The sequence below is a fragment of the Propithecus coquereli genome, unplaced genomic scaffold (assembly GCF_000956105.1).
Source record: "Propithecus coquereli isolate 6110/MARCELLA unplaced genomic scaffold, Pcoq_1.0 Scaffold849, whole genome shotgun sequence".
NCBI classification, from domain to species: Eukaryota; Metazoa; Chordata; class Mammalia; order Primates; family Indriidae; genus Propithecus; species Propithecus coquereli.
Genome location: NW_012154718.1, coordinates 214,985 through 230,240, shown reverse-complemented (window position 1 = coordinate 230,240; position 15,256 = coordinate 214,985). Strand labels below are relative to the sequence as shown.

The 15,256-nt window shown below is 42.5% G+C and overlaps 1 protein-coding gene across 4 annotated transcripts in view; it reads right to left on the bottom strand.

Annotated features, from left to right (window-relative positions):
- The window catches only part of FAM120C (family with sequence similarity 120C), a 97,130-nt gene extending 88,195 nt beyond the window's left edge, over positions 1 to 8,935 (bottom strand). For 3 of the 4 annotated variants that reach the window (XR_001138294.1, XM_012663975.1, XM_012663976.1), the window contains exon 1: positions 8,157 to 8,908. Coding sequence is in view for 3 of the 4 variants with exons in the window: in XM_012663975.1 (XP_012519429.1) it covers positions 8,157 to 8,852 (696 nt within the window). In the remaining variant the exon portion in view is untranslated. Of the gene's footprint in view, positions 1 to 8,156 lie in introns of all 4 variants that reach the window. The other variant, XM_012663977.1, reaches the window with a different exon arrangement.
- Positions 8,936 to 15,256: the final 6,321 nt, after the last annotated feature.

The window sequence follows — 15,256 nt, the reverse complement described above, 5'->3', positions numbered from 1 at the left end:
CACCATGGAGTGATAGAGCCCAATAAACAAAGACCATGTGGCTCACAAAAGGGGGCAATCAGTATTGCCAGAGGATTTGATATTTCAAGAGTAGTTGGAAAGTGTCAGACTTTTTTGCAACATTTCACAATTTTTAAAAGTTGGCAACAAATTCAAACTTGTTAAGAAATGCGGTCATATAATGCAAATTAAACGACAGTAGGAAACAAAAATCATTCAATTCATTCAACTAGATGACACCTTAATATTCAGTCCAAACACATTATTTGATTTCAGATCCTGGTGAACACTAGTGATCAATGAAAATAAATGAAGTTCTTTCAAAAAGAAAAGAAAAAAAGAAATGTGTGGGCCAATGCAAAAATATATGCATGGGCCACATGTGGCCTAAGGGCTGCCAGTTTGCCATCTTTGCCATAATCTTCATAATTTTCTATGTGGCAGATGAAAGGGCAAAGGTTTTGGTGTCTGGTATGCAAATCCTGGTTCTGCCACTTCTGTTGGTTATGTCCCTGGACCAGTGACAAGGGCTAGAGAAATGATCCTCAGGGCTTATACTATAAGTAGTTTCTTACTTGTCTCCTCTACTAGACTATGAGCTCCTGGAGCAGTAGAGTAGCATGCTTTGTATTCCTGACCTCAATCGTCCTTCTCTACTTCATTTTTCCTCACAGCACTTACTATACCACCTAAAATACCATTTATTTGTCTACTTACATTCTTTATTGTCTGTCTTCCCCATTAGAATATAAGCCTCACGAGGTCAGAAATCTGTTTTATTTACTGCTGTATCCTCCCAATCTTGAACTTTTCCTGGCACACAGTAGCCACCCAAATAAATACTGGTTGAATGAATGAATTCCATTGTTCATAGTACTTAGCAATTTCTGGCACAGAGTAGGTACTCAAAAATATTAATTGAACTGAAAAGCACTTCTCATCCTGATACGAAAAATGTGGTGAAATGAGGCTAAAGAGTGATAGGCAGACCATGAAGGACACCATATGCCCATGCCATGCTAAGGCTTTAAGCATGAGAGTGAGACGATCAATGTCCAAGCAACTTGGCACACAAGATATTTTGGTCAAAATAATAGTAGCTGGCATTTATATGTCATTTCAATGTGCCATATAATGTTCTAAGCACATTACTTACATTAAAACATTTAACATTCACAACAAAAGCTATGATGCAGGTATTATCCTCATCTTCTAGATGAGGAAATTGAAGCACAGAGAAGTTAACTTGTCCAAGCTTACATAACTAGTAGGTAGAAGGACAGGGATTTAAACCCAGTCTGGCTCCAAGGTCTGTGCAGTTAGCCATTATACCACACACAAACTAAATATAACAAAGTGTTCTGGAAAAAGTTACTAAAATACAACCATAAAAATGCAACTATACTGTTTTAAGATATGTTAAGTATGGTACCAAATATATTTAGGTTCAAATCTTGGTCCAACCACATTCCAGCAGTGCAACCTTGGGCCAGTGACTATGCTGAGCCTGTTTCTATTTTAGCTATAAAAAAATAGAGATTAAACTCTACCCTGATGGGTGGTTGTGAGGATTAAATGACATAATGAAGATATGGAAGGTACCAAGCCCATGGAGTAGCTATTATTACTACCGCTAAAGGGGAATATATTCTATAAATGCATTGCTAACCAGCTGTAAACTTACTTCTGGATAACAGAGTTTGACAATTCAATTTACAATTTGAATCAATTTATATGCAATTAACATACAACATTGTAAAATACTGGTTCTAAATTCTTCCTTATTTGACCTTTAAAGCCCTCTTCAGTCATTCAGTAAGTCAATCTGTCTCTCTTTCAACAATCATTCTTATTATATATAATATGTCAAGTCCTAGAACAAATCCCTGCCCTCTGGAACTCATTTAAAATAAGAGTTATGTGATATGAAAATACTATGAGAGAAAAAAATGAATGAGATAAGAACAGAGTACTCTGGTAGTGCAAGGGAAGGCATCATTCATCACCATAGCCAGCTGAGGCTGGCTGGGAAGGATTTTATAGTGATAACTTTTGAGCAGGAATAAACAGGAATTTGTAATGCAAGGGTGAAGGTAACAAAAAAAGCACTATGAGGCCGGACGTGGTGGCTCACGTCTGTAATCCTAGCACTCTGGGAGTCCGAGGCGGGTGGATCGCTCAAGGTCAGGAGTTCGAGACCAGCCTGAGCAAGAGCGAGACCCCGTCTCCACTAAAAAATAGAAAGAAATTATTTGGACAACTAAAAATCTATATAGAAAAAATTAGCCGGGCATGGTGGCGCATGTCTGTAGTCCCAGCTACTCGGGAGGCTGAGGTAGTAGGATTGCTCGAGCCCAGGAGTTTGAGGTTGCTGTGAGCTAGGCTGACACCAGGGCACTCTACTCCAGGCAACAGAGTGAGACTCTGTCTCAAAAAAAAAAAAAAAAAAAAAGCACTGAGAGAGGACATGGTATGTCTAGGAAAACTAAAAAGTTCAGAACGGCTAGGACAGGCAACGGAGAGAGGTGAGCACCAGGTAAATCTGGAGAGAGTTTGTGATCAGACTGTGAAAGGCACTGCCTGCCATGCTAAGAGAAGTTTGGACTTGGCAGGACAGGAAAAAAGCAGCCCCATCTTTGGGCATACAACAGAATCAGCTTTGGTTTTCACGATGGTATCTCTGGCAGCAGTGTAGCAGATGGAGTCCAGAGAGAGTTGTGGTAAAGGAACAAATTGAGGCTGTTTTCATGGTTCAGATAAGAAATTTTGGCAGCCTGAACTAAGGCAATGGCGGGGGGGGGGTGTGGACAGAAAGAAGTAGCTGGACTCAGGAGACATATCTGAGGTAGAACTAAAAAGGATCTGATGACCAAGTGGATGTGGGAAGTGACAGGAGAGTGAAGAATTGAGGACTCCACAGTTTCTGGCTTGAAATGGATGAAAGACACCATTCATAGAAAAAGAATATATGAGAAGTGGAACAAGTTTGGGGGAAGGATAGTGAGTTCCATCTTGGATATTTTTTGGTTTCAGTGACCTATAAGACATCCAGAAATAGACAGCTGAAAAGGTATGCTGAAAGTTCATGAGAGAGGTTGAGGGTAGAGACAAAGCTTTAAGAATCAGGATGTAATTAATACTTAAAGCCATAATAATGGATGAGATTGCTCAGGAAACAAACTTAGGAGAAGAAGATGACTAGGACAAAAGCCTTAAGAGTACCAACATTTAAGGAAGCAGGCAGAGGAGGAGGAATAAGGAAAGGAGAAAGAAGTAGAGATTTACAAGGAGACTCAGAAGTGAGTAGGATTATGAAATCCAATGAAGGTAGTTCAAGGATTGGATGGCTTGATTTAATTATCTCAAAGAAGACCAAGAAAGGGTAAGAATGGAAATGGATGTGGCAGCTTCAAAGTGGTGACATTAGATATAAAGTGGCACTAGCCTAGGAAATGGGAAGTAATATAGTCTTTTTTTCTAAAGAATAATGGTGAAAAGGTAATCTGTCACAGGATTAGAGTTAAAAAAAAATAATGGTGAAAAGGGAAAAAAGGGGATAAGGATAATGGCACAAGGGAATTACAAAGTAAAGGTGAAGTTTTTGTTTTTTAAAGATTATTTGTGCATGCTGTAAGTGAAAGATGCCAGAGAGGGAGAGACTGAAAATACAGAAAGGAAAGGGATTGCTACTTTTGAATTCCTATAACATCGCTGTATGAGTCACTCAGCACTTAGCTTACCCATTTGCCTTGTGTTGACAGTACTGTACACTTAGCAATGCTGAGCACACTAAGTGCTCAATAAATCTACTTATTGTTTTTCTTCATGTATCTATACATATTATCCAGCCAATAAAAGTATACAATTTTACACAAGAACGTACAAAAAGAAATATGGTGGTGGATTGTGGAAAGAGACTTTGTGCAATACAGACCTAGAACAAGAATTTTTATCCACCACTTACTAGTGCCCAGATCAAAGAAAAATCCCTTCACCTCCTGGCCCCTCAGTTATTCAGCTGTAAAATGGGAAGAATACTATGTTTCTTGCAAGCTTCTGAGAATTGAACGAGATATTTGAAAAGCACTTTATATACAACTTGCTACTTGCTCAAGGAGTAGGAGTAATTACTGTTATGATTATTTTTCCCAACACCAGACATCCAGAAGAGCCACTGACTTTTCAGGATATCTATAAGTAAATAATCAGGAGGCATATTAGCCACTGTTTTATTGTATTCCAGAGAACCAAAGCACAAAATGACACCGGCTCTTGGTTAGACTTCTCAAAGTCTGGTTATTCATGTACCCCAACATGATTTCTGCCACATCCAAGCAGTGCAACTTAATATTTTTCTTTACATCAATTCATTTTTCTTCAATTGGTCCCATTCTAAAAAATTACAGCTTTGAAATGGTGGGTTTCATGTGCTGATTATCTTTTTTTCTGATATACATCAACCATTAAAATAAAGCATTCATCCCCCTAATCACCCTGTATCATCTCCTGAATCACAATCTAAAACTACTTTAGGTTGCTCTACTTCTGAGACCCTTAGGAAGAAATCAGGAAAGCAACTTGTGGGTTCACTTAATTTTTCTGCTACCGCTGATTACCATTACAAAGGTTTGTAGAGCATATAAATGAAAACTACCAAATGATAAAATTCATTCCAACAATATACACTGAATCTTTTCATGGGCAGTCCTAAGTTGTCTAAAGCTAAACAGACAACCCAACAACTTACCTATTATTTAATCCTTCCACCTTTACTTTCTCTATCACAAATGAAAATGAAACTGGGAATAAAGGACCATCTTGTGGTTTAACCTGCAGAACAAAACCAAGGAGGGGAGAAATACAGTAGTGGGTTTTGTTCTGAAGCACTAACATTCAGTCAAAAGAAATGGTAAGCATGCAGATCATCCAAGCAAAAAATTGCCACCTTCAAGATAGTGAAATACTCCCTCTGAAAAGGGAAACCACAGTAATTTATTAATCAATACCTTTCTAGTCAGTGCTACAATCCATTAAGTTCTTCATCACTCCAACAACAAGAAAGTCACTGACCAGAACCAGGAGAGAGAACTTTACTCACTGATAACATCCACAGACACTTTAGATATGCAATTTTAGAGCCGGTCTTAAATCCATTATATTAAGAGCCACACTACATACTTTTTAAGTTACTCCTACGATCTCATTCTCTTAGGATCACTGAACTATTCATTTAGGGGAAAAATGTATCCTACACCCAAAGTATACATGACATTATGAAGACTGAAAAGATCAAAGAGTTTGTTTATAATCTAGCATGGGGAATAAGATTTATATATTCCCAAAATGATGGTTCTAAGGACTGAAGAGAACTGCTGGGAAGTTTTTCCCCAACAAGTTGAAATAATTTTTCAGTTAACATTTGAATACACACCACTGAGATTCTACTATTGTCACTATACCTGATTTATCACATATCCAGCTATCTACCCAGTCTATCTTATTTTTTGATCAACTGCTGGGATTCTAAAAATGAGACTTTGTGTGATGAAGTGTGACAAAAATATAGTAAGGGCCGATTCTCAAAAATTTGGACCAATGGGGTATATGAACAAAAAAGTTTGGAAACCTCCAAGGTCCAGGTGAGGGTTAAAAAAAAAAAAAAGTTTAGATACCACAAACCCATATTGTGTTCAAATCTCTTGCCAACCTCCAATCAAAATCTATTGAGAGCTCACAATTGGCTGTGTAGGTCTCCACACCCTTCTCCACCATCTGAACTATGCTCAGCCTTCTTCATGGCTTAGCATGAATCGGTGAAGCCTCCTCCAACTTTCATTCTCTCATCCAGAATTAACCATGACCCCTGTAGGGGCCACATTTTTCATCATTGCAATTAGTACATAGCATCTACTATGACTTTGTTTTCAGTCTGTCTCTTTTACAAAAACCCTGACCTCCTTGAGGTCAGGAATCCCCTTATTTCCCTATGACTCCTTAGCAACCAGTTTAGTACTTAGCGAACAACAAGCACTCAGTAAAAGAATAATAAAAATGAATGTCCTGAACCAGTCTTTTCCCAGGAGCCAGAGAAGAGTTTAGTTGAGTGTGGAAATGATCTATCATAGTGGAACTACAGAAAGATTCATCTTAGAGCACTGTTGTTAAGAGCATGAGCTATGGAGGCAGACTGCAGGTATTGCTGGGTGACTTTGGGCAAATGTCTAAACCTCCTGTGCCTCAGTTTCCTCGTTTAGAAAACAGGGATAATACTGCTTAAGTTATTGTGAGGATCGAATGAAATAATACTTTTCTTTTTTTAAAAAAAAGCAAATAGGCCGAGCGCGGTGGCTCACGCCTATAATCCTAGCACTCTGGGAGGCCGAGGCGGGAAGATCGTTTGAGCTCAGGAGTTCCAGACCAGCCTGAGCAAGAGCGAGACCCCGTCTCTACTAAAAATAGAAAGAAATTAGCAGGACAATTAAAAAATATATATAGAAAAATTAGCCGGGCATGGTGGCGCATGTCTGTAGTCCCAGCTACTCGGGAGGCTGAGGCAGGAGGATCACTTGAGCCCAGGAGTTTGAGGTTGCTGTGAGCTAAGATGATGCCACGGCACTCTAGCCCAGGCAACACAGTGAGACTCTGTCTCGAAAAAAAAAAAAAAAAAAACATGTTCAGTCAGGAAGGCAAGCAAATGGGTGTCTGCTGTATTATTTTCTCTACTCTGAGATAGCTCCTGAGTAGATTTTTTAAATTAAAAATAGCTATTATCTATCCAGCCTAGGCACAGATTTGATGCTGGGCACTAGAAGTCTAGCATGACTGGACTCTAGCCACAAGCTCTATAACCACTGCAAGCTTCTCTCTGTAGGTCCTGCAGAGATTCAGCTCAAATTTCTTTCTTCCTCATTACTCCACCAGGCACCACTTCTGTAGTTTGTGATTCCCACAATCCCCCATCTTGTCTAACTGTGAGGACAACTCCAAGAAGCTGTGTTGGGGGAATGGGTTTGCAGTTTCATCCTATCCAACCCTGTACTACTTTTCCTTTTCTTCTTCCTGTCCACCTCCTTTACTTCTCAAGCCTTGTTATTCTCCACACGTAGGAACTTGAAATCTAAGAGTATGGGAAAGCAACAGAGCAATAGCAGTGGTGCCAAGAACTGGGGATGCTGCCAAGCTGTTCCCCAGGCCCCATATGCAGTGACCCAACTACATGCAGATTGGACTTAACTGCCCATGGGGCCTCGCACATTTGATATTCCTTTTTGTTTCTTCTCATTTTCTTTCTCCCACTTAAAGCAACCTCCTCCTAAACTTGTGACCCATTCAAATCCAATTGATCTTTGAAGACCCTGATGAAGTCCAACTTCTTCAGGGAAGCTTCCCCTGACCATTGTAGTCCACAGATATTCCCCCACGCACATACAAACAGGTACTGTACTTACTGTCGGTTCCATAAAGCATAATCACATACACTTTTAAATGGTTAAATGTTTCATGTGTATATATTTGATTTTGTAAAGGCAAGAACCGTGTCTCATGTTTTTCAAACCCCTTCAGTGGGTTAATACTTGTTGAACAGTGACCGAATCGGTGGGATTTTGTTAGTTTAAGACTAAGGTAGGAGGAGGCAGAAGAATGTTGAAATGAAAAGGGTTGAATGGACAGATGGGTGAAAAAGAGGCACTGGGTAAAGATGGGAAAAAATGTAGAAGAAAGGTGTTCAACTAACATCTGTTTAATTGATTTGTTGTGAGATTGGAAAGATACATAGGAGAGAGATGTTAACTGGAGAAAGTAGGGAAAGGCATTTCAGCTTGAGGCAGGAGAAAGCTGGAATCAGGTGCAGCTACAGAGAAATTCTGCCTAAATTCTGCTAAAACCTAGAGATAAGCCAATTGGACAAGTGAAGGTGAAGGGAGCTATTGGGATGATATGAGTAGAGATGTGGTTAAGTAGGTGAGCAAATCGGTAGGGGGAGATATGAAGGAGGGGTAGACGATAAAATGATCGAGGGTAGTTAGGCAGGTAGGTTAACAGATTGGGCGGGTGAGTGGGTAGATGGGAGATAGGTCAGTGGGTGGGTGGTTAGGTGTTTAGTTGGGAGGGAATAGGTGTGGGGCGTGTTATTTAAGATCCGGCCCCTCCCTCACCTTGACCCGGAAGCGGATGAGTGCTAGCCTCACGCAGTGGCTCAGGCAGGCCGGTGGCAGGAACCAGGCCCGTGGTGGAGGGGTGCCCTTGTTGCCCACGTGTCCCACGATCAGTTGCGCTGTCTGCCGCTCGGCCTGGCACCGCCGGCCCCACTCGGCCAGCCGGTCCTTGCCCAGGCCCCCAGGGAACATGACCACGAGCTCCAGGCCGTCGCCGCCGGGATAGGCACAAGCCTGGCACAGCGCTGACAAGTAGCCCAGCATGGCGTTCCATTGGCCGCCACACACCCAATCCGTCTGGTAGCCGCCATACAGCCGCGGCAGCGCCGAGCCCGCATCGACTAGCACCCGGGCCCCCGGCGGCGGAGGAGGCGGCGGCGGCGGCAGCGGCGGGTGCAGCCCGGGCTGCGCCTGGCCGTGGTGGTGGAAGTGGTGAGCAGGGTGATGATGGCGAGTCGGCCCCGCGCACCCGGAGTAGGCACCCAAGGCAGCAGGCGGGAGAGGCGGTTGTAGAGGCGCGGAGCCCCTGGCGGCGCGTGGAGCCCCAGGCGCTAGGGCTGCTGTCGGTGGCAGCTGGCGATGCAGGTGCTGCTGCTGCTGGCGCGAGACCGTGCGCGCGAGTTTAAGGAGGTCCACGGGCACCACGGCCCCGGGACAGCGCTTCTCCAGGAACTCTTGGAAGCCCTGGACACCCATGCTTCGTCGGTGGGCAGATGAAACAGCGGCTGCGCAAGCAAGCTAGGCGGCGATCTGGGCGCGAAGCTGGGGGCTGGCGCGTGCGCACTCCGCGGGGGGCGAGGGGGGTGGGAAAAGGATTCTCGAGGGGAGGGGTGAGGGAGCGAGGGAATGAGGGCGGGGCGGGGCGGAGCGGGGAGGAGACCACAAACTGGATTTGGGTGGAGAGTAGGGGTGAGGCCGACCGTACTCTGGAGAGGTTGAGGATAAAAGCGATGACGGTTCCAGTAACTTCTCCTTCTCCTCTCCGGCCGCTCTTCTTCACCGCTTCAGAAAGAGTGAAGACTTCCTTCCACCTCCGGGAGCCATGTTGCCTCGTCTTCTCTATGGTATACGCTTTCTAGCTGGAGGAAGGGGAGTGGGGCGGGGCGGAGGGGCATCCTGGGAGTTGTAGTCGTCTTCTTTATGGCCTCGGGAATGCAGTCGAGGAATAAGACAACCACACCTGTCAGCCCTTGCACTCACAGGGTCACACGAGGCGGGACGTGATGATCAGTGTTTAGGATTTGCACTCCAACTCCTTGCATCTCACTGAGTGGCTTCAGGCTATTTACTACCTTTTCCAGGAAAAGGAGTTTTGGGGTAAGGAGCGACGCATCATGGGAAAGGAAGTAGTGTGGTTTGATTGAATTCGGGTAAAGTGAGCTAAAATTCCCCGGGAAGGAGAATTTTCCCCTCAGTGGAAAAAATAATATGCGTAGCTTTTAATGAATGACAAAGAACACATATGAAACATGAAAATAACCACTAACATATGTGTAAGAATCCACTTTCAGCTACTGTACTTTGAAGAGAGGCCCCTATTGGGAATGGTGAAACTTACATTATTTGCCCAAGGCAATGCAGTGGGAAAGAGAAATTGAATATCCTTCGCCCTCAGGATCTCCTTGATCTGGGAGATAAGTACTAACACAAATTAGGCTACAAGTTGTATCTTTTTGATACTCACTGATCTTCTGTGTCCTATGGTTAGGGCCTTTGGTTTCCAAACCTCATTGTGAATTAGTCTGGAGCTTTTCAAAAGAGTTGCAAGGGCTCTAATTTCAGACATACAGCATCATAATCTTTTTTTGCCCCGAAGTTTACTGAGGAAGGACAAGATAGGTTTACAGAGCAAGAGCAAGATAGAGGTTTACAGAGTAAGAGCAACATACGTTCATCACGTAACTGTGAACGGGCCTCTTGTCATAACAAAAAGGCCCAGCATCTTAGTCTGTGTTCAGTGTGCTCCTCAGATGAAACCAATATAGCACTTGTCTTCTTTCTGGCTTTTAGGGCCCACTATTAGAGAGAATGGCCTGAAAAAAGGTAAAATGTTTTCTGCCTCTTCAAAACCCCCTCACCCTTTTCCAGAACTAAAACCTACATCCCTGCCTCAGGCTAGTGGTTGGGACAGGCAGGAGAGTGTCCTTTGCTCTTTGTGCCACAGGAGATGGGTCCAGGGAATTGCCTTGGAGGAGGTCACAAGATTGTCTTGGCAAAAGATGGGATTATGGGATTAATCAGAAATTTTAAAAGCCTGTACTTCTGCTCAGGAGGATGCTGGTACTTTGAGACGGGAGTCTGCCAGCCTCCTCATTTGCCAGCAAATTAATAAACTTCCCTTTCCTTCTCCCCAAGCCACTTGTCCTCCTTCTGATGTGGCCTTGGGGACAAGTGCTGTGCTTTCAGTAACACTCTTTCAGCAGAAATAGAGCAGAAAACAAGATCTGAAATGAGTAGTAGTCTGTCCTGGCTTGGAACTTACTGGAAGATGGGAGATAATGGCAGGCAGAACTGGAACAGAAACGTGCAGAACCCAAGACTAATCAAGATGAATGAGGTCTGAGAACACTCTATTAAGATGCAAAACCAAAATGCTTCAAGCTACATAAAAGAATTTATCATAAAACCAGTGAAGATAGAACAAGTCAGATTGGCAAAGAATGAGTAGATGGTAAGGCAGTTCACATAGGTAACTTTTTTTCTAGTGTGATGGACACATATTGGATTGTCCACCCAGCCTCCCTTTTCTAGGAATTGACCCTCCTCTTCCCCCATTTATAGAGTTATAGCAAAAACTGTCGTGTTTCTATAACTACAGCTTATTGGGTCAGAGGTGGACCCCCTAATTCAATCTGGGATGATCAGAATCTCATTCCCTAGAAATTTGGAGTTGGACCAGAGATGCCAGCTATTCTCTAAATGTAAAGCTTGGAAGCTGTCAACAATCAATTTTCCTACCAGAGGAACAGAAGTAAAAGATGCCAGTTTACAGAAAGAGAAGAAAAATGCAGACTCCCAGAGAAGAGCAAAGATGAGAGATAGGGAGTCTTTATTGTGTTCAAGTCCCAGGTTCCAGATCATTCTTGAGGCATTCCTGTTCTTGGTTTCTCTGAGACAACCCCATATCCTTACTATTAATCTTTTTGTTTAAGATATAGTTGGGTTAGAAATTACTTATGACCAAAAGAATTTTAACTAATTCAAGAACTGGTATCAGAAATGGGGTGTAGCAAATTATAGACCTTAAAATGTGGAACTGACAGAGATCTAAGATCTCCTGCATCAGCTGATGGGAAGGAAGCTGGCATTCTGTGTTATTTGCAGTGAAGCAGTTGCTTATTGCTCTTGGTACTCAAAAAAAAAAAAACAGCCCTTCTGCTTGTATGAAGAGATCTACATTTGCTGAGGGATAGATAATTCATAGGCCTTGCTGACTTATAGCAGAACTCTCAGCCTCATAATAGAAGTTTCGCTGATTAGGAAACTGGCACCTAGGCAGTTGGAATGAAGTTATCTGATTATGCCTCCTAAGTATTCCTTGTTCTCCAACTCCCCCAAGTGTGATTATGTCTCCTCCGTATGCATTCAGAATGCAAGGGAAAAGGGGCAAGTGTGACATTCTCAGGGCAGATCAGAAAAAAAAGGATTCACAGCCTTGAACTCAGGCTATTATTTCCTATCAGAACTCTGAACCAGAGACCTTCAGCGGAATGCCTGGGAGAATGAGCCAAGTCCTTAGGTAGAGTGCTAAGAAACAGAAGCTGCAACAGGATGATCTAGGCTATTCCTTTTAGCAGATCTTAAGCTTCAAAGAGCATAAGTAGATGAGATTCTTGGCACTTGTTATTAGTATTCTGAGTCCCCTGAAATGAAACCAACAAGCAGTCATGAGGATTTTAAGGAAGTTATATCACTAGAAAATGTGGTGAATAAGGACCATAACTGATCAACCAGAGCAGTGATTCTCAAAAGTATGTTCCTGGATCAGCACATCAGCATCACCTGCAAAGTGTTAGAACTGTAAATTCTCAGGCCTCACCCCCAGACCTCAAGGATAGGAAACTCTGGGTGTGGGGCCAGAAATCTTGGGTTTAAGTAGTATCAAAGATAAAGCATTAGTTAAAGGAAAGTGGTGAAGGCAGATTTTATTCAGTAACTACTGACATTAGGTTAAAGAGCTGAGCTTTGTTCTGATTAGCACAGAGGTGACTGGGCATTTTAAAGGGAAAATGAGGGAGTAGAGGAAGGGGGGCTCAATAGAGTCTGGGAAGTGAAAAATTACAGAGGACTTGTCAGTATAAATTCGATTAGGCCAACTGTGTCTGCTAGCTGACAATTACTGAAGTTAGATTTCTGTCCTCCCAGGGAACATACCTTCATTTTATTCCAAAGGCTGGGTCTCCCCTAAAAAATAAATTTTCTGTCCTCCCATAGAGACTGGGAAATAGAGGCCCTATCCTTCCTGATGGTTACATTTCAAAGGATTGGCTTTCAGGACCTTGAGAAATACTCCAGAGTTGTAGGAGATACATATATATCTCAAAGGGACAGAGGAATGATTCATAATTCTAAGCCCTTTTTAAGTAATTGCTCTAAGTAAAGGGGCCTGTCCTGGGGTGTTAGCTAGAATGAAGTGTAAATTCTTTTGACAGCCCAAAGCTTGTCCTGACAAATTCAAAAGTGGGCTTGATCTTCCCAGGGATTTGGTCTTAGGTTGCTAGAAGCCATGATAAAATTTCATCAAGTCTCTCAGTGCAGGGATTTGAATGGAGTGTTCCTGCCAAGTTTTTGCAGGTCTCACTAGACCTCTAAGTGATTCTAACCAGCACTCCCAAGTTTGAGAATCACTGTTCTTCTGGAGTATACCCTAGGTCCAAGTCCAGAGTGGTTAAGCAAGGAGGTGCATCAATAAATTGACTCCCATTAGTTTTTCTATGCCTGTAATTTATTTATTTTCCTCCTATCCAGGTGGAAACAAACCTGGTGGCTGATAATAGTGTGACCTCTTCTTTCTGAAAGAGGAATTTTGATTGTGGTTATCTAATTATTTCTCTACTATTGCATATTAGATCTATTGGTAGCAGTTAATTTTTTCAGAGGTTACAGGATCAAGAAGAGCCACATTTTGGGTTGTCACTGAACTTAGAGGAGGAAGGGGTGTGTCCATGCCATATCACTGCTTCTGGATGCAGTAGTTGTATATAACCTGCAGATGTCCATGGCTGATGTTAGGTGTGGGCATTTTTGGAATTTTAGATATGGGGAAAATGGTATGTGTTTATGGAGCTGCCAAGAGGAGGACTATAGGTAAACATCTATTGGATTTTGTCTGAAGCACCCTTTTTCTACCACCTTCTCTACTTTATATTCATGGTTGCATCAGGAGCCATCCTTTATATACCTTCCCAGAGAATTTGGGATTGAGCTGGAGGAGATGAAACATCCTGGCTGCATTCAAGCACCTGGTTCACTTGCTCCTAAAGCCCATCTGCATTATCCCTGGGTTTTTGAGGTACCCCATCTTTATAAATGCCTCTTTTTCTTGCTTAAGCTTGTTCAAATTGGGTTTCTATTACTTAAAAACAAGATTCCTAACATACTACATAGTACAGGAGAAACTTTATGCTCGATGTAGGCCATAGAGAGGATAGAGACAACAGAGGCCAAAGCCCTGAATGCAGAAGGGATAGTAGATGTCATAGAATATTGGATCAGAGTGTGCTTTAGAGCCAAGATCGGGGTTCCAATACCAGTTCAACTCCTTATTAGCTGTATAACTTTAATAAGTTGCTTAACCTTTTGAACCCTTCCTGTATCTGTGAAATAGGGAATCACTAATTTATTAATTTATTTACTACCTACTGCATGCCAAGAATAAAGCTGGGCACAGGAAGAAAGCAGTTTTAAGATAGTCAAGGAGCTTAGAAGGGAGATAGTAACGGTATCTCCGAAGCTTGTGAAGGTTAAATGACATTGTAGAGCACCAACATAACAACTGGCAGAATAAGTACCTAATAAATACTAACTCTTATAAAGGGTGGAGAGAAGCATAAAGTGGTTGTATGGGCCGGGCGCGATGGCTAATGCTTGTAATCCTAGCACTTTGGAAGGCTGAGGTGGGAGGATTGCTTGAGGTCAGGAGTTCAAGAGAAGCCTGAGCAACATAGCAAGACCCCATTTCTAAAACAAATAGAAAAATTAGCTGGGTATGGTCGCCCGCGCCTGTAGTCCCAGCTCTTTGGGAGGCCGAGGCAGGAGGATCGCTTGAGCCCAGGAGTTTGAGGTTGCAGTAAGCTACAATGACACCGCTGCACTCTAGCCCAGGTGACAGAGAAAGACCCTGTCTTAAAAAAAATGAGGTTATATGGAGAGTTCACATCAAACTTAGTCTTCTGTCATCTTCCACATAAGTAGTAACTATCTGTTCAGTTTCTGCAAGGGGCCCACTTAACTTTCTCTATTGCCCAAATCCTTGGGGCCTGTTTGAGAGGCTCTAAGCTCATAGGGTTGTAGGAAACAATTCATCAGAAGGTCTAGTGAGGCTGCCACATTGCTTATGTTTCTTGAATCAGTAACTGGCTGATGGCAGGGAGTTCATTTGATTAGTAAAGGAAACGATGACTGGTTTTCAGCCCTAGTCCACGTTATTAGCATCACTTGGGGAGCTTTTAAAAACTACAGTGATTTTTTAAATTTTATTTTCAATTGTAAAATACACATTAAATTTACCATCTTAACCATTTTTAAGTAGTATTAATATTGTGCAACCAAACACTAATTTTATTTTTTGTAGAGATAGAGTCTTGCTATGTTGCCCAGGTTGGTCTCAAACTCCTGGCCTCAAGTGATCCTCCAGCCTCAGCCTCTCAAACTGCTGGGATTATAGGTGTGAGCCACCATACCCAGCCCAAAACACTAATTTTTAAAAACAGCTCCCCAGGTGATTCTAATATGCAGTCAGGTTTGAGAACCACTGAGTTGGAATGGAGAAAGCATATAAATACTGGTTAAATTTCTGAGGCTATTTTCTAATTTGTAACGTATATGTGAGCTAGTCTTTTCCAATTCTAAAATTATATGACAGCCGTCTCTCCATCTAT